The sequence below is a fragment of the Oncorhynchus mykiss genome, chromosome 19, assembly GCF_013265735.2.
Source record: "Oncorhynchus mykiss isolate Arlee chromosome 19, USDA_OmykA_1.1, whole genome shotgun sequence".
Lineage (NCBI taxonomy): Eukaryota > Metazoa > Chordata > Actinopteri > Salmoniformes > Salmonidae > Oncorhynchus > Oncorhynchus mykiss.
The window spans coordinates 33843178-33868459 of record NC_048583.1 but is presented as its reverse complement, the minus strand read 5'-3'; the positions used below and the strand labels follow the sequence as shown (position 1 = coordinate 33868459).

The 25282-nt window shown below is 40.5% G+C and overlaps 2 protein-coding genes across 2 annotated transcripts in view; both read left to right on the top strand.

Moving 5' to 3' along the window:
* Positions 1-15515, top strand: part of sptbn5 (spectrin, beta, non-erythrocytic 5) — a 54587-nt gene extending 39072 nt beyond the window's left edge. Inside the window, exons 45-71 of the mRNA XM_036954684.1 lie at positions 1138-1251; positions 1383-1504; positions 2574-2736; positions 2913-3101; positions 3268-3345; positions 3470-3642; positions 3808-3898; positions 5269-5415; positions 5645-5782; positions 6921-7177; positions 7461-7647; positions 7816-8028; positions 8204-8400; positions 8647-8851; positions 9166-9342; positions 9581-9736; positions 9927-10144; positions 10376-10565; positions 10786-10962; positions 11230-11337; positions 11533-12276; positions 12410-12478; positions 12641-12724; positions 12845-12936; positions 13126-13245; positions 13456-13757; positions 14011-15515. Of these exons, the coding sequence (XP_036810579.1) occupies positions 1138-1251; positions 1383-1504; positions 2574-2736; positions 2913-3101; positions 3268-3345; positions 3470-3642; positions 3808-3898; positions 5269-5415; positions 5645-5782; positions 6921-7177; positions 7461-7647; positions 7816-8028; positions 8204-8400; positions 8647-8851; positions 9166-9342; positions 9581-9736; positions 9927-10144; positions 10376-10565; positions 10786-10962; positions 11230-11337; positions 11533-12276; positions 12410-12478; positions 12641-12724; positions 12845-12936; positions 13126-13245; positions 13456-13757; positions 14011-14159 (4860 nt within the window). The 3' untranslated portion in view covers positions 14160-15515. The remainder of the gene's footprint in view (positions 1-1137; positions 1252-1382; positions 1505-2573; positions 2737-2912; positions 3102-3267; positions 3346-3469; positions 3643-3807; positions 3899-5268; positions 5416-5644; positions 5783-6920; positions 7178-7460; positions 7648-7815; positions 8029-8203; positions 8401-8646; positions 8852-9165; positions 9343-9580; positions 9737-9926; positions 10145-10375; positions 10566-10785; positions 10963-11229; positions 11338-11532; positions 12277-12409; positions 12479-12640; positions 12725-12844; positions 12937-13125; positions 13246-13455; positions 13758-14010) is intronic.
* Positions 15516-22618: 7103 nt separating this feature from the next.
* Positions 22619-25008, top strand: foxg1a (forkhead box G1a). The gene has a single exon (XM_021573997.2). It carries the CDS (start codon positions 22808-22810, stop codon positions 24044-24046), a length of 1239 nt encoding a protein of 412 aa, XP_021429672.1. The 5' UTR covers positions 22619-22807; the 3' UTR covers positions 24047-25008.
* Positions 25009-25282: the final 274 nt, after the last annotated feature.

Here is a 25282-nt window from a genome sequence, read left to right as displayed (position 1 = left end):
AGAATCTTATGCATTCTAAATAACCGCTCATTTTGGAAAAGGAAAATGTAAGAAATATTTACTCTGAGCTGTGCTTCGATAGATTGGTTGTAGATGGAAGGCTGGGTTGCCCAGCAGAGATCCCTCTTGTCCTTTGAAGAATATGTTGTGTGGTAGAACGGATACGTTGTAGTACCCTGTCTTTCTGAAGAGATTGTCCGTTCTTTCCTAGCCCACGTTTACAGCTGCTGCTGCTAACTTGACATCTAGGATGTATCACTTCTTTAGTGAATAAGAGTTCAAAGTTCATACCAAGTTGCCATACTTTAAGCTCATGCTATATTCTGTCTGGTATAGTCTAAATTCATCCTTCCAGCGTGTTGATCACCACCTCCACGTTGAAATTCGCCCTTTTAAATGTATGGACATCAGTCCTCACTTCACCGGGAACACAATGTTAATTTCGCTAGGTTGTAGTCGTTCAACCATTTGCAACCAGAGCTCACGCTGAGGTTGGCTTAGTTCTGTAGTTGGTATTAGCCCTTTTAAATGTATGGACAGCAGTCCTCACGTCATCGGGTTCACAAGGTTGACTTTTCCTCAACAGGCTTTTGTAGTGGTGGAGAGAAGGGCATGTTTCATAGTTTACAACCAATGTCTGTTCACATGGTTGGGGCCACTGAGTTGAGCATAGTTCACTTATGAAAACAATTCTCTCATTTAGATGCTAAAATTACATTTCATCTTTTCACAAATAGCTTCATATTTAAACATTTAAATTGCACAATAGTTCCATGTGAATCTGATAGAATGTGTAGACTTTCCAAGATACAGTTTATGTCATCCTATCTTCAGTAATAATGTCTCAGACTTCAACTGATTTGACATCATATTCTTTAAGTACCAACGGATATTTTCAACTGGTTGGATTACCGAAATATGGTTCCGTTCCCCACCCTTTTGATGTTACCAGACTCTCTCTATGTTAGCTTTTCCAAAAGTCAAGTCTGTAGAGTAGAGAGAGGAAAGGGGGGAAAGGTATTTATGGGGGTCATAAACCTCACCAACAAGGCAACGTCATGACACACCCTTGTTGTCTTGACAGTGTGTCCACATCATATTATATTTAATTCCTATCTGCTGGGATTCCTATTGTAGATGCATCTGCTGCAAGGCCAGGACTGTGGCTGGGATGTGGAGAGTGTGGAGAATCTGATACGACGCCACGAGGAGACTGAACGCGAGGCTGGAGTCATACAAGAAAGAGGCAAGGTAAGAAGAAGCCACAACATGGCCCGATAAACTGTAATACGATTTACAGTGAAAAATAAAAATATAGTTGAATTGAATCGAATATTTGAAAGACCAACTAATTGCATCCTGGTCTTGTGTTGATTTGCCAGGCACTGGAAAAGGACACCGCTGACCGCCTAAAAGCTCAGTCTGTGATGGCCGACAAACTGAGCAAAAAGCAGAAAGAGGTCAAAACCGGCCTTGTGAAGCTGGAGAAGGACATTAAACTCAGGTGTGTTGCAAATAATAACTGAAATATCCTGAAAATATGTACTCTTTCCCAACGTGATACACTACACGACCAAAAGTATGTGGACACCTGCCCGTCGAACATCTCTTTCCAAAATCATGGGCATTAATATGGAGTTGGTTCCCCTTTGGCTGCTATAACAGCCTCCACTCTGCTGGGAAGGCTTTCCACTAGATGTTGGAACATTGCTGTGAGGACTTGTTTCCATTCAGCCACGAGCATTAGTGAGGTCGGGCACTGATGTGGGAGATTAGGCATGGCTCACAGTTGGCGTTCCAATTCATCCCAAAGGTCTTCGATGGGGTTGAGGTCAGGGCCCTGTGCAGGCCAATCAAGTTCTTCCACAATGATCTCACAAAGTTGTAAGCTCAGAATCGTCTAGAATGTCATTGTATGCTGTAGCGTTAAGATTTCCCTTCACTGCAACCTAGCCCGAACCATGAAAAACAGCCCCAGACAATTATTTCTCGTCCACCAAACTTTACATTTGGCACTATGCATTGGGGCAGGTAGCTTTCTCCTGGCAGATTAGACCGTGGGACTGTCAGATGGTGAAGCGTGATTCATCACTCCAGAGAACACGTTTCCATTGCTCTAGTCCAATGGAGGCGAGCTTTACACCACTCCAGCCGAAGCTTGGCATCAACTTACAGTTGACCGGGGCAGCTCTAGCAGGGCAGAAATTTCTGACTTGTTGGAAAGGTGGCATCCTGTGACGGTACCATGTTGAAAGTCAATGAGCTCTTCTATAAGGCCATTCTACTGCCAATGTTTGTCTATGGAGATTGCATGGCTGTGTGCCTTATTTTACATACCCGTCAGCAACGTGTTTGGCTGAAATAGCCAAATCCTCTAATTTGAAGGGCTGTCCACATACGTATGTGTATATATAGTGTACTTTGATCTTGCAAAAATGACACAATGGAATCATTATTCAAGTCATTATGACAGTATAGATGTGTGTGCTCTGTTAGGATACCATCTACTTCCATTTGTATTATTATGGGGTATGGGGAAGCAGCAGAGAGACTTATAGGAAGTGATGTTACAGGAAGGAGAGGCTGCAGGAAGCTCACCAACTGCAGCTGTTCAAGGCTAACCAGCGCCTCCTACTGGACTGGACCCTGAAGCAGAGCTCTGAGATGGGAGAGAAAGGCCTGCCCAAGAGCAAGAACGAGGCAGAGCGATTCATAGTAGAACATCAAGACTGGAAGGTGACGACTGATTATGATATTCAAGTTATCTTGGCTCTCTTTCTAGGTCTTGCTCTTTATCTTTCTAGATCTCACTAGAAAAGGAGGTTTACAAATATTTTAACCTCCCATAAGACCCATTTTTAAATTGCAAACGTATGTTTCCGGAAGAGATGAAATGTGTTAATGTGTTCTAGACTGAGATTGATGCACGGGGGGAGCGTATCGACTCTGTCAGAGACTTTGGCCTGAGTCTGGTAAAGTCTGGACACAGCTCATCATCAGAGATCAATAAGTCTCTGACCAAGCTGGAAGAGGCCAAGATGGGTCTGAGCCAGACCTGGCAGATCAGGAAGAAGACTCTGGATCAGGCTCTAGGCCTACAGGTAACCCTAACTTAGAGACATTTGTACAATTTATGTTGTGAATGTAGCTCATCGAACATTATGCATGTTTTCCTGCTTATTTATTGCTTATTGGCAGTCAACGCACCTAATAAAATAAGGGTAAAATACATTTAAACAAGTTACATAAATCTTGTTTTCATTTCAGATATTCCTTGGCTACATGGAACAAAGTGAGAGCTGGTTGAGCAACAAGGAGGCCTTTCTGGCCAATGAAGATCTTGGGGTAGGAACTAAAATGTATTTGCTCATAAATTATGTGTGAACAATTTATGTAGGCCTTTTTAAAGGACTTATGAAGGCTGCATCAGATGTGTTGTTTAAATTGTAACATTGATTGATTATTGCAGAGTTCTCTATCTGATGTGGAGACCCTCCAGAGAAAGCAAGCCCTGTTTGAGAACACTCTGGATGCTCAGATGGAGCAGGTGGAAGGAGTGGAGCGGTTCGCCCAACAGCTGATCCAGCAGAAACACTTTGACTCGGACAATATCAAGTGCAAGAGCGAGTCTGTGCTGCTCAGGTAGAAGCCAACAATGAACTATGAGCCAAATATTTCCCTGTTTTCAAAGACTGCCCATATACAAATTGTATATTGTAAATTGTATATGTATATTGTTTGGTGTATGCAATGATTTCTTCTGCCTTTGTTTGCTATACCTGACTCAAAAAACATGCCTCTCTCCAGAAAAGGAAAACTGTTGGAAATGAGTAAGGTTCGCCGGAAGGCTCTTGAAGAATCTCTACAACTCCAGAAATTCCTGGGTAGCAGTTATGAGGTATGAGAAGTTGGGTCTGCTTGATGAGTCCACTTTAACCAACTCAATGTTAGTGTGGGTCTATGAGGTTGGTATGCAAGACTAAAACATAAGTGTACCCCTGAGTCAATACTTTGTAGAAGCACCTTTGGCGGCAATTACAGCTTTGAGTCGTCTTGGGTATTTCTCTATTAGCTTTGCACTTCTGGATTTGGGGATTTTCTCGCATTCTTCCCTGCAGATTTTCAATGGGATTCAAGTCTGGGCTTTGGCTGGGCCACTCAAGGATTTTCACATTCTTGTTCTGAAGCCATCCTGGTGTTGCTTTGGCTGTAAGCTTGGGGTCATTGTCCTGTTGGAACGTAAATCTTCGTCCCAGTCTAAGGTTGTTTGCATTATGAAGTAGGTTCTCATCAAGGATTTGCCTGTATTTGCCTCCTTTCATTATTCCCTCTATTCTTTCAAGTCTCTCAGTCCCTGCCACTAAAAAGCATCCCCATAGCATGATGTTCCCCCCACCATGCTTTACGGTTAAATGGGTGATGAGCTGTGCCTGGTTCTCCAGACATAGCGCTTTGTATTCATGCCAAAACTTTTTGTCTCATCAGACCACTAAACCTTTTGCCTTATGATCTCAGTCTTTTACATGTCTTTTTCCAAACTGATGTGCTGTAGAGACTGTTGTCCTGGCAGGTTCTCCCATCTCAGCCAAGGAACTGTGCAGTTCTGTGTGTTCATTGGGTTCTTGATCATCTCCTTGACCAAGGTCTTTTTTGCCCGTTTGCTCAGTTTGGTTGGACGGCTAGCTCAAGGCAGAGTCTGGGTAGTTCAATATTTTTTCCATTTCCCAATGATGGAGACCACTGTGGTATTGGAAACTTTAAACACTCTAGAAATGGTTTTATACCCTTCCCCAGATATATGCCTCATCACATTTCTATCTCGGAGATCTACGGACAGGCCCTTGGACTTCATAGTATATTTTCAGCTCTGATATGTTCTGTCAACTGTGGGACCTTATATAGACAGTTGTGTGTCTTTCTAAATCATGTACAAACAGTTGAATTGGCCACAGGTCAACTCCAATCAAGTTGTAGTGACATGGATTATCAAAGAAAATTGGATGCTTCCTAAGCTTAATTTGGAGGTTCATAGCATCGGGTGTGTGAATACTTATGTAAATTTGATATTTCTGTGTTTCATTTTCACTTTGTCATTATGGGGTATTGTGTGCAGATGGGTGAGAACTAATCTATGTAATCAATTCTGAATTTAGGCTGTAACACAAAATGTGGAATAAGTCAAGGGGTATGAATGCTTTCTGAAGGCACTGTAAGTAATGTGTAGTACCTTGAACCTGTAAAGTAATGTGGGATAACTGGAACCTGCAGGTGTGCTCGTGGCTCAATGAGAGGAATGCAGTGGCCCTGGATGAAAGCTGGAGAGACCCCATCAACCTCCAGGCCAAACTGCTGAAACACCAGAGCTTTGAGGCCGAGATCTTAGCCAACCGTAACCGAGTTGACACTCTTACTAAGGTATGTGTGAAGAAGTGCTTTCAGTGCACATTAATCACAGAGTATTATCTCAGTACTTTCCTATGGCTTATGACAGCTCAATACACCTTAAGATAGAATAACATAGCTCTCTGTCCTTCATAGAATCTGCAAGCTCTGAGACCAGTGTCTCGGCAGATGTTATCCACAGTATAGTTAGTTAGCAGTGACTGGTCTAGGCAAGTGTTATTGAGTCAATGTTCACCACCAGGAGGGGGAGAGAATGATAGCAGCGGGTCACTCCACTCCTGGGAAGATCAAACCGTGGCTGAAGGACCTTAACCATGGCTGGGACCTGCTCCTCAACAACTGTAAAGAGAAGAAATCTCGTCTGCAGCAGGCCTACCAGGTATTTGCACCTCATAGATTGTACTCATCTTTGATGATAGATACAGTAGATGATACTGTGAAAAAGAGAATGTAACTTTTATGAGATGATAAACTAAAAATCAAATAACATTTTATTGGTCGACTACACATACAAAAGTATGTGGATTCGGCTATTTCAGCCACACGCGCCGTTGCTGACAGGTGTATAAAATCGGGCACACACCCATGCAATCTCCTTAGGGAAACATTGGTAATAGAATGATCTTACTGAAGAGCTCAGTAACTTTTAATGTTTTTCCGGAGCTTCGTGAAATGGGTTTCCATGGCCGAGCAGCCCCGCACAAGCCTAAGATCACCATGTGCAATACCAAGCGTTGGCTGGAGTGGTGTAATGCTCGCCGCCATTGGACTCTGGAGCAGTGGACACACATTCTCTGGAGTGATGAATCACGCTTCACCATCTGACAATCCGACGGATGAATCTGGGTTTAGCTGATGCCAGGAGAACACTATCAACTGCGAGCCAGGCCTAACCGCCCAACATCAGTGCCCGACCTCACTAATGCTCTTGTGGCTGAATGGAAGCAAGTCCCTGCAGCAATGTTCCTGCAGCAATGTTCCAACATCTAGTGGAAAGCCTTCCCAGAAAAGTGGAGTTTGTTATAGCAGCAAAGGGGGGTCCAACTCCATTTTAATGTCCATGATTTTGGAATGAGATGTTCGATGATCATGTGTCCACATACTTTTGGTCATGTAGTGCATTTGCAGAGACAACATCCCCTCCAGGTAAAATAATCAAGTAATAAAGCATTCTGCTTTAAAGGCCGAATGCAGCTGTTTTTATTTCAATATCAAATCCTTTCTGGGCAACAACCTGACTTTTATAGTTTTCCATAAAAATGGTTGAAAATAAACAAAAATAGCTTTTTAACAAAAAAAAATTATCAAACAAGAATTTAGCTAGGACTGTCTGGGAGTGGTCGGAGTTAGACTCTCTTTAGTTATTGGTCTATATTAAAACAGCAAAACCTGCTGAATAGAAGGTCTTGTGTAGATTGTTGTACAATATGTTTTAAAACATATTTTGACTGCTCTTGGTCTTTAAGTAAAGTGTTAAGCTATAATTCTTCTATGAATTTGTTATTTTCTACCACCAGGCTTTACAGTTCCAACGTTCTCTGGACGACATCGAGGAGTGGCTTGGGTCCGTAGAAGTTGAAGTAACCAACGAGGACTGTGGCACTGACCTGCCGTCAGTCAACAGGCTGCTGAAGGCTCTACAGGACCTGGAGGAGGTAGTGGATGGCTATCTGGAGAGGGTCCAGGGCCTGGTGGATACAGCCAAGGACTTCAGCTCCAAGGGCAACTTCCTGGCCCAGGAGATCCAGCAACGAGTAGGCCAAACTGTCAATAGGTAAGTTGTTGTTTTTTGTCGAAGATATATAAATAATACTGGCAAAGCATATTATGTCTTTGATTCTCCCAAACTACATTTAAATATTAGTCCGAGTACGACACAGATTAACAAAACACATGTTTATTACTATGTAACAGAGCACATACACACCAATACTGCATGGCTGTGAGACTGCGCTTGTGAAAGGAATTGTAAGGGTTTTGCACAGTAGTAAGTTTTGGGACTTTTTTTTTTTACATGATCCTTCAAAACTGATTTTAACCAAATTTCGTTATTGCAGATATAACAGTCTGGCTGAGCCATTGCAGAACCGACGGGAGACCTTAGAATCCTGGCAGCTGTTGTTCCAGTTCTACCGTGACATGGAGGATGAGCTGGTCTGGGTCCAGGACAAACTGCCCTCTGCCTCCGCCAAAGACTGGGGAACCTCCCTACAGAGTACTCAGTCTATGGTCAAAAAACATCAGGTCAGAGACAGGGATGGTCAATGTTCCAGTTTGCAGTTAAAATACTAACAACAACATTGGGCTTGGGGTTCTGTCAAGAACTTTGTGAGAAATGTATTTGTAAAAAGTGTTATGCATGTATGATTCCATTGGTTGATTGATTGAACCTCTGTGTGTATGTGTGTGCAGGCTCTGGTGCAAGAGATAGCGAGCCGTACCCCTCTGGTGCAGGCTGTCCAGAACGCAGGGCAGAACCTGGTGAGGGGCAGACACTTTGCCTCGCATGAGATCAACGAGAAGCTGGCTGAGCTCAAGAAGATTTTTGAGAGCCTGACGAGAGAGTCAGAAAACAAGGGCCGACTGCTACAGGAGGCTCTGAAAATACAGACCTTCCTCTCTGAGGTAGATAACTTTGACCACTGACCATACTCTCTATACATTCTCTTTGGACACAAACACAGGTTCCACAATCCACAAAAACTCTCTCCTAATACATCTTTCTACAGTGAGGGACTTATGTGCCTCCCAGATATGATGCCCACTGAAGAACCTTTTATAAGCTTACGTTTCTCTTTAGGTTTCAGAACTAGAACTGTGGATGGATGAGCAGAGACCAATGTTAGAGTCAAAAGATTTTGGGAAGAGTGAGGAGGCCACCGAGGTCCTCCTGAGGAAGCTGGACTCTGTAGACCTGGACATGGAGAACCAGCGGCTGAAAGTAGAGTCTCTTCAGGAGACTGGCGCTAAACTGGAGCACTGTGGCCACCCCAACAGGTACAGTATACAAACCTTACAGTATGTAAATTTTTCACTTTATCTGTTATCAATGTCAGGAATTAACATATGTGGTTTCACAGATATATTCATATTCTATATTCACATATTTAACTACATTCGCGTATTTGAAACATGTACATTTAGTGATTTCTAAATCCATTTAGTTTATTTCTTAATGTTTGTCTCTCATTCCAAATGTTGTAAGCCCATTGACATGATACCATGTCTCTCATTTCACGTCAGCCATTTAGTGAGTAAGAGTCTTCCAGACGTGCTGGGTGAGTATGAGAGTCTGCTGCGTGTCTCTGGCTCGCGACGGGCAGCTCTGGAGGATCAGCTGAACCTTTATGTGTTTGAGAGAGAGGCCCGGGAGCTGCAGAACTGGCTGTGCTCCCGCAAGACCCTGGCTGAGTCAGAAGACTTTGGACAAGACCTGGAGGATGTGGAGGTATAGATGCAGAGTGGACTATTCCATTGGTTCCATTATACAGAGCAAATTAGGTGCAGCTCAAGTGTTTTTAAAAGTTTTGACCCATGTCTTGGAGGATGGGAATAGGGCCAGTATGGATAAGCCAAGTACTGGACAGTTTGTTTCAGCTGTTGGGTGTATGTAACGTTTATATATTGCTGTAGCGAAAAAATAATCTTTGTGAGATTACAGTCTTGGTAAAGTACTGTAATCAGACAAGTAATGATCGATATCGAATGCATTTTAGTTTAGAGGCAGGCCACACTTTTCATAATAAAGTTACTGTCTTCCAGATGTTGCAGAAGAAGTTTGAAGACTTTGTGGCTGAGGTGAACACGCTGGGCCAGAGTAAACTCAACACTGTTCAACAACTACGACAGGAGGTGAAGTCTGCTGAAGGCCCGAGACGAGAGGCAGCGCTGCACAAATTATGGGACGACCTTAACCAGAATGTGAAGATTAGAGAGGAGGTAAAAGTCTAAGTCCAGTTCTTCTATCAATAACATTATAAGTCACTACTTAAGTGGGACATTAAACGGTAGGGCAGAATCTACTCACAATTCTATAGTGGCCCTATTTCTTTTCTTTCCCCCAGCTCCTGTACCAAGCTTGATGTGCGTTAAACACGCTCCTTCTAAGTATTGTTTATATATTACTGTGGGTAATTGACCTGAGCCATGGTGATTTAGCAGCCATTTTGTGTGACAGAACCTGAAGTCTGCCCGAGAGGTGCACCAGTTTGACCATGACGTGGACGAGCTGAAGGGTTGGATGAGTGAGAAGGAGGTGGTGTTGGACTCTGACGACCACGATCACGATCTACTCAGTATCCAGGCACTCATCAGACAACATGAAGGACTGGAGGTACAGTACACAATCCAAGTTTATTCAACATGTTTGACTGAGATGGTAGCAGAGCAGTTTCTTTGAGGCAGACTCCATTAGCCATCCAAGGCCTGATGACTTGCTTTAGCTCCCTAAACGAATGCATTTAACTCGGTGGGCTAACAGCCGGTTACACTAACTCACCCATCAAATAACTGTTTGTTTCCAGAGAGACTTGGCGGTCATCGAGGGAGAGGTGTCTCGGACTAAAGAGGAGGGGCGGGGCCTAACCAGGAAGTACCCCCAGGTGCAGGCCAGTCTGGGTGAGAGACTACAGGAAGTGGAGGCTAGCTGGGCTAGTCTGCATGCCAAGGCCATCCAACGCAGGAAGAGACTGGGGCAGGCTGAGGCTATGCAGAGATACCTCACAGAGTGGACAGAACTCATGTAGGTCTACTTCTTTTGATTTCATGTAATTAGGTTTGATAAGCTAAGACCCAAGATGAGACCCAATTCTGTAATGTCACATTTATGATGTGCTTATAGATGTGTAATGTATGCTTTATGAACGTATAATTATTGAGGTGTGATTGATCTAATTTGAACATTTTAAAGGAAATTTAAGTGCGATTACGTTTTCAATCATGAGGTTATTTTATTTTTCCCTGTGTTGCCCAGGGCATGGCTGAAAGAGACCCTGTCCCTGGTGAGAGGGGAGGGGTCAGGAGGGGAGGGTGCTGACCTGGAGCAGCTAATCAAAAGACACGAAGAGTACCATGTTCAGATTGACAAGCAGCTCAAGAAATCACAGGCTGTGAAAGATGAGGGCAGATACCTCGTGGAGGAAGGCAACTTCATGTGCCAAGAGGTAATAGCACAGTACTTAACAATTAAGACATAATGTCAAAGAAACCTAAACATCAATGTAATGCTAAGATACGGAAATGTTACGTTTCTCTTTTGCTATTGAATTTTTAGCATTATTTTAAGCATTATTGTCCTTGTTTCTATTAATATGTCTTGTGCCACAATGTTAAACATTGTTATAGGAACATTGAATAAAGCTATCTATTGCTGCCAAATTGCAGTTGGAGGAGCGTCTTCTGGAGCTGCAGGAGCTGGAGACGCGGGTGCAGGAGGTCTGGGAGGAGAGGAGGGTGTTGTACCAGGAGGAACTGGAGATCCTACATCTACAGAGGGAGCTGGAGCAGGCAGAGCACTGGCTCAGTACCTACGAAGCTACTCTGAGGGTAGAGGAGTACGGGGTGAGTCTTTTAACTGGTGGACAGCCCAATTAAAAGCCTAGGTGTTAACATAGGATTGTGGCGCAGGAGACCAGGGTTTGAACCTTGTCACTTATATAAATCATCATGCTTTCTGACAATAGTATGAAATAGTGAATATTTTCTTGAATTCCAGATTTTTGATGATACTGGTCATTGGTTTTTAGTTCTATGTAATTTCCTTTTTGACCCACTAAGTGAAAGTTGGTTAAGCCTGGTTAAGATGCTCAGTGATGTCTCCTTTCCCAGGACTCTGTGTCAGACGTTCTGGAGTTGATGAAGAAACAGGAGGACTTGGAGGCTATGATTCAAGCCCAGAGTGACAGGTTTAGCACCTTACAGAAGAAGAAAACCCAGGTGAGTGAAAGATGAGAGGAAGCTATTCACCTTTCCTGACAGCTGATGTTGAATTTTGGCTGTTGAACTTTGGCTAACTCCATTAAACCACACAACTCCTTTTGGTTTTCTTTGAACAATGACAACCCAAAAGATGGCTTTGGCATGGATACAGTACATTACTCTCACACATAGTTTTATAATATATTTTTTTAGAGAGAGCAGAGATTACAAAGCTTCCATGGTGATGATGGAGACAATTCCAGGAAGAAGCTTTCCAGGGTGACCTCCCTGAAGAGGAAACCGTCTGACCCGAAGACCCCCCGACACACTGGCCCTAAACCCCTAAAACCCACAGACTGGGTCCGCAGAACCAGCACCGGCAAACCTGATCCAGATTCATCTCCCTCCATCTCCAGCGGCCCCAATCCCAGCCCCGCCCCTAGGGCCCTGACCACCCAGAACCTTGCCTCTGTGGCCCTCTCTAGATCCCCACGCTTCGCCCCTCCAGTCAACCCTCCTCCATCCCCTCCATCCTCTCCCGCTACAGAGAGCAGTAGCCACTCCTGCTACAGACCCCATAGATTGTCAGTGAAGGAAGAAGAGTTGCCTCCCACAGATAGACCATCTATCGCCCCCAAGCCAAGGCTCTCCCTCAAAAAGACCTTAGCCAGGCATGAGGAGCTGGCCCCAGAAACACCTGTGTCGGCCCCAGCCCCAACCTCACCTGAGCCAGCCTCACATGCATCTCCCCTACCCTCACCTGTATCTGCACCTGTCCTCTCTGAAAATCCTGAGCAGCCAGATAACGAACCCACCACACCCCCTAAACTCCCTCCCCTCTCCGGAGATGTCCCTCCCCCCTCCGGAGACCTGCCCCCTTCCCCTCTACTGCTACACCACAGGAAACTAGAGGACCTACCAGAGGAGATGGCTACGCTGTCAGACTCCACATCTGATGTGAGATCAGATCACTAACTAACTAATTAACAAACTACACTCTGAATCTGAGTGGATAGCACATGTTTGTTTACATTTTACACTATGTCTACTGTTTTCCATCTTGAGAACTGTGTTGTTTACATCTGTGTAGGTCAGTGGTCAAGTGCCTGCCAGAATGGATGGGATGTTGGAGATCAAGGTGAAACAAAGCGGAAACAAAGTAAGACCCTGTTTTACTTTCTCAATGCGGAGGACCGAAACATTCTGACCTAAAAACAATTGTTGATGCTAGGTCATCTCCAGTGTTTTTTTTAATGATCAAATCATTCATGATTTACAGTAAGATAGAGCAGTAGAACTGTGAAACTGTATTGGTTTGCAGGGGTTGGAGAACTGGGATGCTGTCTATGCATTACTGGAGAGGGAGACACTCAATCTTTTCAAAGACAGAGACGCAGCTACAGAGGTACTGCGTATTCATGAAGTCTACAGAACAATATTTTTAAGTTAAATTCACAGGTGCTTTTAGAGAGAATAATGACTTTTGAACGTACAGTATGTCACTACTTTTTTTTTTTTTTTACAGAGGTCTTCCCTATGGCCCCCCATCAATATGGTTGGAGCAGTGTGTAAGGAAAACCCATACTATAGGAGAAAAGACCATACCTTCAAACTAACGTGAGCCTTAAACATTACTGAAAGAGAATCCATGCTTAAAGTGGAAAATCAAGCTATTTCTAAGTACTGTATAAAACATGCCATGTTAGAAGTTTGAGGATTTGTAGATAAAGTATACAAAGACTGCCTCCTCTGACAAAATGTAATTGCATGTGACCGTCTGTTCTGCTGTCTGTGTATGTCCGTTAGTCTGGATGATGGAAGTCAGTACCTGTTCGCTGCCTTTAGCCGAGAGCAGCAGCTCAAATGGGTAGAGGAACTTCAGAACTGCACCAAGTCTGGAAGCTCCTCTGACTCTGAGGATTCTGAGTAAGGCAACTGTCAAACAGAAGGTCCATTTCTTAAAATGTTGTTATTATAAATTAATAACACATCTTTTACCAGTGCCTTTACTGGAATAGTTTGCCAAATAAACAATTTATTTGAATCCTGGTGTTTTTGAGTGTTGTTCTCATTATAAAATTGAGTGAATATAGTATCTTGATATTTGAAACATTTGCCAATTCCCATTTCTTTCAGGAACTCCTCAAAGGACACAGTAGATCATCAGTACTCCAAACAGGTCAACATCAATGATGCTTCTGAGAACAAAGGGTTTCTCAGAGTTGGCTCCAGTGAAAGTGTTGGTTCCAGAGTTGGCTCCAGTGAAAGTGTTGGTTCTAGAGTTGGCTCCAATGAAAGTTTTGGTTCTAGAGTTGGCTCCAGAGAAAGTGTGGTTTCCAATGAAAGTTTTGAGAGCGATATAGGGCCCCCACCAAAGCCCCCCCATACCTATTACAACAAACACCGCTACCCTACAGGAGGGGGGACCAAAGATGAAGGTGAGACTACACATGCATTAGTTTCCCACAACTTGAAATATTACAAAAAACAGCCATTTTGAAACTGAAATAAATTCCAGGTGAGACTGCATAACCAACATAATGGTTACAAACAACGATTTTGGTACACAAAGAAATTAAATTCTTCACTACATTTTTTGGCATGTTAACATTGTAATTATATTAATAAATCCTTATAAAATACTCTGAAATACTTTGATGCCACATAACATAATGTGCGGTCTTGTTCCAGGGACTGTAATAACTCAGAGCCTGAGTTCCTTACAGGGGAGGCATCCCCCCACCGCCCAACCTCCTCTACCGCCACAAAGCCTCAATGACCCTGAGACCAAAGACAAACCCAAGAACAAGAGTGTCTTCAAGAAGCTCTTCGGAAAGTGATTTGGGATATTTCCTGTGTTATTAGAATAGAGTCATCTTAACAATTTATATCTTAATATTACCTTTACAATGGTCAAATCAAATGCCACAATCTTTCTGTCGTTAACCATTAGCATTGGTTTATGATATGTTAGCAACAATTTCTATGTTCATTTTCTCCTTGTGCTGATCTACTCAAGATGGCTGCATGCTCATGAGATTTTATACCAGTGCCTATATAAAAAGCGAATGTATTTATTCAATAGAAATAATTACATTCAGTTTGGCCTATTTCATTTTACACATTTCAAACCACAATCATTTTCGAATCACCACATTTGGTAATTGAACTAATATCTCTTGTGTAGAAACGTATAAATAGATCATCCTTACCATGCTCAAACGAAGTTTCACGTTAATTATGCATTATGTCAATGACAGATTTGCCGATATTAGAATTATACATGTCTATTTTAAGTAAATATGTCACCGATATTTAATTGTATGGATTATAGGCTGCCAATCTTGTTTTGAAAATGTGAAAATATTTTTAACAGCATATTGAGTGAGAAAGAAATACATGATATGAAGTGTATTCTTTAAATAGTTTAATTGAAATGAGAGGACATTTTTCAACGTTAGTATCATTTTTGCAATTCATTTTAATGATTATGATGGGTGTACTTTTACAACTTTTACATTATACATTTTGCAAAAGTCATTCGTATTTTAATTACTTTCGGTTTAGACTGCAACTAAGAATCAACTAAATGACATATTTTAGATTGGGAATGTGTTAGTATAATAAAAGCCTGCATTCAGATAAAATAAGGGGACAATTTTTGTCATCCAATATTCCACATGTATTACGCTTTTTTGTGTAGGCTAGTAGCCAAAATACCTTCACTTTTGATCATCTCATTAAACGGTTATGAATGTTTTGCGGATTCTGTAAAAATAAATGTCTTTGATGGAAATGTTCAATTTCACTGGAATTGAGAAATGCGTAAAGAATCGGACCACAATATACAACCCTACAATAAGTGTCAGCAAAGTACATGCCACAAATGAATGATCTTTCAGCATTTTCGATCCTAGGCCTTCCGGACTATATGCCTTCTTGAGTCAGCAACATTTGCTACCGCTTGATGGCGTCAGAGACAATAAAGCAACAAGACAGTCTATCCCTTGCAGTTAATTCGAGATGTTGCCGTGTGATTTAACATCTTGAGCTTTGTCTATTTGTGATTATTGCATTTAACTTGTTAAACAATTTGGGTAATGTGCCATGATATTTCAGGTCATGGGTTTGATTACTCATTTGGTGTCATTAAGACTAGACGTGTGGGTAGAATAAAAATCATAAAGGGGATTTCATATGTGGGCTCTTTTATTGCCTCAAACACAATGATTGTAATGTATAGAGGTTATGGGCAAGATAATTTATTTTGGTAGTTTGTTTCTGGATCATTTCTGTGCGGTGGTTAGTATTTATAGTAGGTTTATTTATTACGTTTACATTAGTTTGAGGTTTTCCAGTAGGCCTAATTAAAGGACATTGTGTTTTGAACACGGTAGCCTTAGTTTGAATTGTAATCGAAAAGAAAAAGAAAAAAAAACAGCCCAATTGTATAGTAATAATAACACATTTGACATTTTCAACAATTTAAGGCTTAAGAAGGCCTATACAGAGAATCTTTAGAAATCATTCATAAGCAAATGTCATGCTCTACCAGGTTACAGGGTGGAAAATGGTTTATTTGTCAAAGCACCAGATGTAGCCTTACAAATTCTATTGAATATTAACGCATAATATATGTGCCTGTATTTCCTGTTCTACAAAATCACATCATTCCGCTTGCTTGCAAAAAATATTTCATTGTAAACTATGTTGGTAACCCCAAGCCTATAGAATTGTCTTCATTCGATAGGTTATTTGATCAGAAGCCAGTCCCTAGTTGTTATTCGGATCACGCGTCTCCCAAAGCAGCTGCAGCTGATTTAATGAATCACCACACAGCTCAAAGATTTAACAATGTTGTTCTCGGCCAGTAAAATCAGTCAAATAAATCGGAAATACATTATTCTTGAGAAAATAATTTTAAAACTCCAAATGATAGGCTATTTCCCAAAATGACAAGATTGTAAAAGGGACACATCTCTTATCCTCAATTTTGTGTTTTGTTTCTAATTCATTCAATAGACCTATACACGATAGTAAATTAAAACCCCCTGATGTGTATTCAAATTGGCTTTATATTTAGCGTTACTTTTCATCTTTAAGATTTATTGCAGGATACAAATGTATGCCACACACACATACCCAATTTAAGCCTGGTTAAATTGGGCTCCCACTCCTTGAGTAAACCAATAAGTTCATAAAATAGCCGACTGTACATTAAGGGAAAACGAAAGGCAAATAGTCTCTATTCACCTTTTGAAGTATGGTTCAAATATCCACACATTACTACAGAACACAACAGTCAAAATACTGTAGACTTATCCGACTTATTACACAGCAGCACCTCTAAACGACAAAAACAGCATTGTAAAGGTTGCCGGTAGGTTAGGTCCATAAAAGGAATCCACAACCACACCAATTTGATAATCAAATGTATGATCAAATAATATCGAATACATGATTCATTATTATTTATCAAGTTTATAAATAAATATAGACGGTTTGCTGTGACAACAGTTGTACAGATACTTTATCTTCATACCTCAATTAGCAAATTGTTCTAAGTTGCTTATAAACTGCAGGGTGAACTTGTTTTAATTTTTCCATTAAAACACATGCAGACAATAGTTTTAGGTGAATTTTATTTAAAGTCCCGATCAAACATTGAATTTTCATTGAATCAATTTAATCAAAATTCCTTTCTCCATAAATAATAAGATTCCCTCTCCGGGATACGCCTGCTTTTTAAACCAAAAGCCCTTCGCTCCTCTACCGCTAGGGGGCTCTCTGCTCTCACAGATGTGCGCCAGTTTCCATCAGTTTTATAACGGAGTTTTGCGGTATGTCTGCTTGCCTATCGTCTTATTTCCACACAACACTATTTATTTGTGCCCTAAAGTGAATAATAATGTGTTTACATCAACGGCGTGTTTATAAATATTTTGCAGTAGCCTATGTGTCGAGCAGCCCTGTCATTGTATTCAAACAAATCCATGCCTACACTCAATTTATTATAAAGATTAAACTAGTACTTTCAATAAATTATGGTTGTCAGTCTGAGATTAAATTGTAAGCGTTTTGTTTTAGGTTTGCATCTTTTTTTATACGTGAAACATAACATGATTGGAATTATTGATATCATTCTAGTTTTATGGCCGTAGTTGTGTTCTAAATCAAGGATGGGCAACTTTGGGGGCCACAAAAAACCACACACTCAGTCAGGGCCGGCCCTAGACTTTTGGGGGCCCTAAGCCACATTTAGTTGATGATTACAAGTTTAGATAGCTGGCCACTATACTAATTTACCAATCTTAGCGGACATGGGCTAATTGAGTGACTGTCAGTCACCAGGTTTACATGCAAGCTTTTTATGCCTGTAAAGTAGGCTACATGTAGGATCAAAAACGACAGGACAGACCTGATGAAAATTGAAAATTTGTGCCGGTAAACTTTTCAAATGTAAAAAAATATACTAAATACACTAGGCAAGGTAGGTTCTCTTTATGAGTGTAAAATTAATTATATGAGAAATGCTTGGCTGCCTTTTGACAAATACAAATAATCTCGCTATTTTGTCCATAATAATCTCATCATGTAGGCTATACCTTCTTGGTAAACTTTCCAAATATCGACAAAACTAAATATACTAGACAATGTGGGATCTTTTTGTGTAGGTAAAAGGAATTATGCAAGAAAGGGCGGTGTCAACTGTTTTATGCGCAAATATTGATATAATAACAATCATATTGAAGTAAAACTTGAAGTCACACGATGACATGTTGTGTGGTCCTCCCACTACCATTTGGGAAAGCATACCGTTTATTAGGCTACTGATTAAATAAGTGGCTAGAGCACATATGCCAATACCAGAGTGGGCACACTCGCTATATAAAGCAACATTTTTAGTGACAAACCATCAGTAGAGTTGAAAATACGATGGCATTTATTTATTTTTCTCTACATGGGAACTGAACAGCAAAAGTAATTTTTATGTGCACTATGTCTTCACGCATAGACATTGACCGGCAACAAGTCATTTTGATCTGATTCAAATTGATTCAAGTCAATTTGATTTGATTCAACATCTCTGATGTATAAACATTTTATTTATGCAGATTTTTGAATATTTGCATGAAAATCTGCCGCCAATTGGATGGAAACCTAGCTACTGACTGACACAAGAGAAAAACTTCTGATGCACAACCAAATTGTACCTGGTGTATTCTACTATTCTAACTCTCAACAGTAAGTTGAGACCTCAACTGAGTTCCTAATACAGTACATTCAGCATATTATATATATTAGGAACTCTGTCGGTGTCTCAACGTACTGTTGAGAGTTGAAATAGTAGGATATATAAGGTGCAATTTCGAAATTATATGTGTGTGATATATACATATTTCTTCTTTCGTTTTTGGAAATTGATCCTCTGGCCTACAAAAAGGTTCGCTGCCAGTTGCCCATCCCTGTTCTAAACCAATAGTATCATTCTACCATTTGTTTAATGTAGGTTCCCTTATGGAAATACGGTTTCTATAGTATAAGAATAACATTTTATTTTATTTAAGATAGGTCTATATCACTGTAAACCCCAAGGCATGTTTTAACTCAAATACTTCTAGTAAGTTGTACTCAAAGTCAATGAAAAGTAATTATTACTTAAAACGTTAGTACCACAAACTCAAAAACGAAATGAGAAGTCACACCAACATTTTTTTTAAAAGATATAACAGCATGCTCTACTGCAGGTCGATTTTTTTTCTAGAATTGTTATTAATATCTGTATTTTTGCATGTACATTTAGTGATTGATTGATTAAATGTTATACTACACAAAGATAAAAAAAATTCTAAACTAATCCAGTAATTTCATTTTTGCGCCTGTTACTGAAATGGGTGTTCCAGTTTAAATGGCTTAGGCTATCCAACAGTTGAACTACCCAACACTGGCTATATTCCAATAGGAATTACACGTTACTTTGCATGCCAGCACAATGTGATTTACAGTTTCTGGTAAATTTCCCAGGTTTTCCAGAAATCCTGGTTGGAAGATTAATATATATATATATATATTTTTTTTTTTTTAATGAAAGTTTGTGGAATTTTGCAACCCTACTAGTAGGCCTGATGTGGCTTGTAAACTATGACTTTCAGGCCACTGTATACCGGGAAATTATTGAAGGCGTGGCTTAGTGGGGGCGGGAAATGTAAGAGTCCCTTACAAATAAAATGCATTTGTATTACTCATATGAAGCTAGTACGGCTCACTTCAGCTATTTAAGTTTCTTAACTGAATTTGTTTTAGGTCATCGGTTTCCTCAAAATGTTTGTGTAGCCAGAACTTATCCGGATTTACAGTGTAGGCAACCATTGTAAATCAGAGAGTAATAAAAGTGTTTTATCATGCATTAGTCGCAAGAAATGCTACTTTCCTACTCTTGACTATTAATCCTCAACAGAGATTTGCTGTGCATCAGGCCTGTGCATGGGTTATTGTAGTATGCTAGGTTAGAATGTGCTATATTTATACACCTTATGATTCAGACTTGTATTATTTACTTTCAGTTGCACTCCCAAAAGTCATCATCATCATCAGTAGCTGCAGCATCTCCAACTGTGCTAAACCCTATGATTGTGTTTATTAAAACAAATGGCCTTCAAACATACACTCAACAAACGATTTTTGTAATCCTAATTTGTAAAGTGTAGAATTTTGATTTGTGATGAAATCGGATGCACGTGCTTGAACACCATGGGCACAGCACATGACTATAATTGTCTTTCATCCTATATTTCAAATATATTTAAAGTATAGGCTACTACTGGTAGTTTTCTACTCATATAAATGGCATTTATTCGTTACATTTATTAAATAATTTATTGGTGGAGTGCAAACTAATTTGCTACAACAAAATAGAGGATACAAATTGCAGAGATAATACCAGGCGCTCATGACCTTGTTTGTTAACTTGCTGAAAGAAAGCGTTGACAACCAGTCCATTCCTTTTAAGTGATGCGATAAGGCTGTTCAGGAGTATCACATTCTTTGTACAACAGCTAATCTCTGGGATAGTTGGACTCATGACCACCATGAGAATGCAAGACAAACCATCAGATTGCGCATAGATGAGATATGAGCGTTGCTAGTGCTTGTAGGCCTACACAGTTTACCTTTCTTTTGCAAACCGGAAATGAAATTACAGGACTAAATAAATCGTTTGCACTTGACAATTATATATATCTTACCAAGGGTGTTGATGAAATTTAACTTACCGATTATATTTGGAAAAATGGGCCTACTCAAATATACTCATCATGCTTTGTCCCATGTTTTTGGCCAGTGTTTCTCCATTGACAAACTATTACATGTCTCTCCAGAAATGTGATAAAAATGAAGTGCGTTACAATAACAGCATCACTATTGTTATTATTATTATTACGTAGGCTATTGTTGCGGTTATTATTATTGTGGTAATAATAGCAGCCAAAAGTATCCATGGTAGCCATTCGTCATAGCACTGTCTTGAATCATCCGTGACTAACCACAAGACGACATATTGTATATCATAACAACATAATGAAATGCCCAAAATAGGCTAAATAACATGCTGTTTTTTGTTTCATTGTGTTGTTAAAGGAAAACGAACTATGACTGTTATACAACTATGTGTTATTTTTGGATATCTATGCGTATATGTAATCACTATTTTAACATTTCTTAAAACACATGATGTTGGCTTGACATTTTTAACAAATGCCACTAATATTTACATGAGTGTGCATCAACAGTAGGTCGAGCCAAAAAAAGTCACCTTGTGGGAATTCACGAGGCTCTCTGTTTGTATCTCTCCTTCCCATCAGTTATTTCTCTCCTGTGCGCTTGTGCGCTCTCTGCTTGGTGAATTTGTCTCTGCGTGTGTGTGTGTGTGTGGGTGTATGTGTATGTGTGTGCGCGCGCGCGCGTGCGTGTGTCGCTCATCCTGACAAATATCCATATGAGTTTACCTTAACACACAAATACAACAACGCAAATAGACAGCTATAATATAATAAACTGGCCTGACCTGGAGCTGGTCTGAGCTGAGCTATGTGAAAACCTATGATGTTCAACATTTAGTCTACTCGTTCTCGCAAGGCTGTTACGCACCTGGACTAAAGTAATACATTTGTGTTTGAATGTAATATTTCAGATGAAGACAATGGAGGATGGGTTATGACAATTGACTCGAAGGTGCAAAACTTGTTTCTTGGAGCGTTATGACTACTGGGGACACATATTTGTAGGCTAAATATACTAGTACAGTTCTCCCCTATCGATAAATTCCCACTATAACTGAGAACCCTTCGTAAAAAAAAGGATTAAACAGTTTTTATGTTTATAATCCCGGTAAAAACGTCTCACCCTTGCTCTATAAATTGCAACATCCCTTGTTACCTTGTTACCCGTCATCGTGATTTACTAGTATGGTGATAATTATTCTCATTATAGTAGTAGCCTACCACCAATATGAATACTAGGCCTATAGGCTACTATACTAGGCATACAACTATTAGCAGGAAAGCCTACTACAACTGGTAGGCGAGTTATAGTAAGCCTAACAATTCTACTAATAATGATATGTTGGTGATGTTTGCAACGCCGCATAGCCTATTGGAAAAAAATATATGGATTACTTCTCAAAACCGTAACTCCAAACCATTACGCACGAGCGCACGATGGAGATCTTGGGCTCCAAGTAGCGGTGGGCCGAGGGTTGAATTTACTTGAGCTCTAAAAAGATGGACCGTAAACAAACATTATTAATTATGAATTAAGTATCTTTAAATACTACCTGAACATGTAATAATGACCACTGTGTTACTGTGGAGATCTCCATATAAAAAACACAAATGAATGTCCATTCTTTAACGTCTAATCTAATATCAACATTTTAATAGTAGGCTACTTATGCTTGAGACATAAAGTAGTACCTCTCCTCGGTCGCTACATTTATGTGTCCCTCTTGTGTTTATTACCATGGGAATGTACACAAACTTTTGAAGACGCAGAGATATGTTGAATCAGCAATCTGGAAATATCAAGAGCAGTGAAATGGATTAAGGTTAGTCATATGTGGTATATTTTCTTGGTATGAATTTTGTCCGAGAAAGAAAACCTTTGTTGATGGGGATGAGCCCATTCTGCGTTGCATTGGTGGATGTGTATCCTTGCGCACTTCAGCAACAGCTAAGAACTGCTCTGTGATTGGCTGGAAGGAGGGAGGACGCGTTAATACTTATGGTGCTGTGGTTGGCTCTCAACTGTAAAGGTTCAACCATTTTTTGTTTACATCTTAGTGTCTGTGGCTCCATAATTAATTGTAGCTATCTGTCTCCTATCGATGTGCTGTAAAGAACATGAAATAGTAGTTTTTTATTAGCAGAGTTGCAGGCGTAAGAGATTGAGACACAACTGTGCTGCTGCTTGTTGTCATTTTACCTTGCGTGTGATGTTGGATATGGGAGAACGGAAAGAAGTGAAAATGATTCCTAAATCATCGTTCAGTATAAACAGTCTGGTGCCTGAAGCCGTCCAAAGTGACAACCACCACAGAACCGTCCACGAGGAAGAGGAGAAGATTCCTTTACCTACCCTGGTGCAGGACCCAAAGTCGGAGAACATTTGCACCAAAATCGAAAATTCGTCCAATGAAACGACTTGCACTGACGAGAAGGAAAAACAGGAAGAGAAGAAGGATAGCAAAGAGGGGGAGAGCGGTGGGAAAGATGGTGAAAAGAAAAACGGCAAGTACGAGAAACCACCATTTAGCTATAATGCTTTAATTATGATGGCTATTCGGCAGAGTCCGGAGAAACGACTAACTCTGAACGGTATTTACGAGTTCATTATGAAGAATTTCCCCTATTACCGGGAGAACAAGCAGGGTTGGCAGAATTCCATCAGGCATAACCTCAGCCTAAACAAATGTTTTGTTAAAGTCCCGCGGCACTATGATGACCCGGGTAAGGGGAACTACTGGATGCTTGACCCCTCGAGTGACGATGTGTTTATCGGTGGGACAACCGGCAAACTTCGCAGGAGATCGACCACATCCAGGGCAAAGTTGGCTTTTAAGCGAGGCGCTCGCCTTACTTCCACGGGGTTGACCTTTATGGATAGAGCCGGCTCTCTATATTGGCCAATGTCACCGTTTCTTTCGCTTCACCATCCGAGGGCCAGCAGCGCGTTGAGCTACAATGGGACATCATCGCCATACCCTAGTCATCCTATGTCCTACAGTACAATGTTGACTCAAAACAGTTTGGGGAACAACCATTCTTTCCCTTCTTCCAATGGCCTGAGTGTTGACAGACTTGTGAATGGAGACATTCCCTATGCCACTCATCACCTAACGGCGGCGGCGTTGGCGGCCTCTGTGCCATGTGGTCTATCGGTGCCCTGCTCCGGGACTTACTCTTTAAACCCATGTTCGTCCATAAACCTCCTTGCAGGACAGACAAGTTACTTTTTCCCCCATGTCCCGCATCCATCAATGACCTCCCAGAGCAGCGCTTCGATGGCGGCCAGGGTTGCCTCCTCCTCCTCCTCCCCGCAGGCGCCCTCATCTCTTCCCTGTGAGTCCTTAAGGTCTTCTCTACCAAGTTTCTCTTCTGGACTTTCTGGAGGACTTTCTGATTACTTCACACATCATAATCAAGGGTCAACTTCAAATCCACTTATACACTAACAAAACATCCCACGGGAGCAAGACTGTAAGTGAACATTTTACACCCATTTACATTGTAAAATATATAAAGAAAAGCGAAATTAAACAAAGAGAAAACAAAATGAAAGCAGCCCGAACTGAAGCCCAGGTATTTTTTATTAATATTCTGCATTTATTTCTCTGTACATAATGTAATGTGTCGGGGAGTTGTTTATTATTCCACTGTCAGCAACGTGCAATGTGATACGGAAAAAAAAACGAAGAGAACGTAGTTTTTGGACTGAGGCATTACCTTAGAATGTGTATTTAAATAGTGTCTGCAGATTTGCCTAATTTTAATATTAAGAATCTTGTGATCTAATACCATCACATGAACCACCAGTCTCCATGTTTGCAGTATTATCACGTATCATGAGTGCGCTGGTGGAATATGATTGTTGCAAAGCAATTCAACACTAATTTTAATTGTTTCTTTTCAAATAAATGTGTTTTTAAAATGCAGAATAACCATACCAACCCATGGCTCTTTGTTATTTTGTCCTCTCCCATAATGAACAAAGTAGTAGGCTACTTTATACTGACATTCATTTATATATAGGCTAATATTTTCACAATGTTATACTTTATAGACCAAAGAATGGGTTTAGAAAAAATACTCGAGAATTTCACTATTCAACACCAGAACAGATTCAGAAGGGGACAAAATGAACGAATGCCTTTTAACTTGTGTTGTGCATATTGTACTGTATGTGGTCACCACCTGGTCACATCCATTTTGTAATTAGTCAAATGTCAATATACCTATTGTAATTATAGGTTAACTTTGCGAACGTGTAACCCGTGTTGAGCAAATGCCTCATAAAAATATGGAGTGATTGTTTATGTCGTCTTTAAATTTCATGGTTGTGATATTGTGGTCTTATTCCCGTGTTTGTCGCTAAAACTGTTTATCGAACAAAATAAAAGAATAGGTTACGTCCATATCTGATGAAAACTTTGTCTTTTTTTCCATTCGTATTACAATAGTAGTACGTTTCGGTTGTTATGTTGTATGTGGTTGTTAATTGGATGGCTGCGCAGGCAACATTGTGCGGGTATAGGACCTAGGCCTTTTTCGTTCAGCGTTTGGCTTTGAGAACAAACTGGCACAGAAATGTTTCAGCTTCCTTTGCCTCCCTTATTTTGACCACTTGGTACTTAATATTTGTTAGTTAAAAACAAACCAGTCCTACCCATGTTAAATAAACTACAACCACA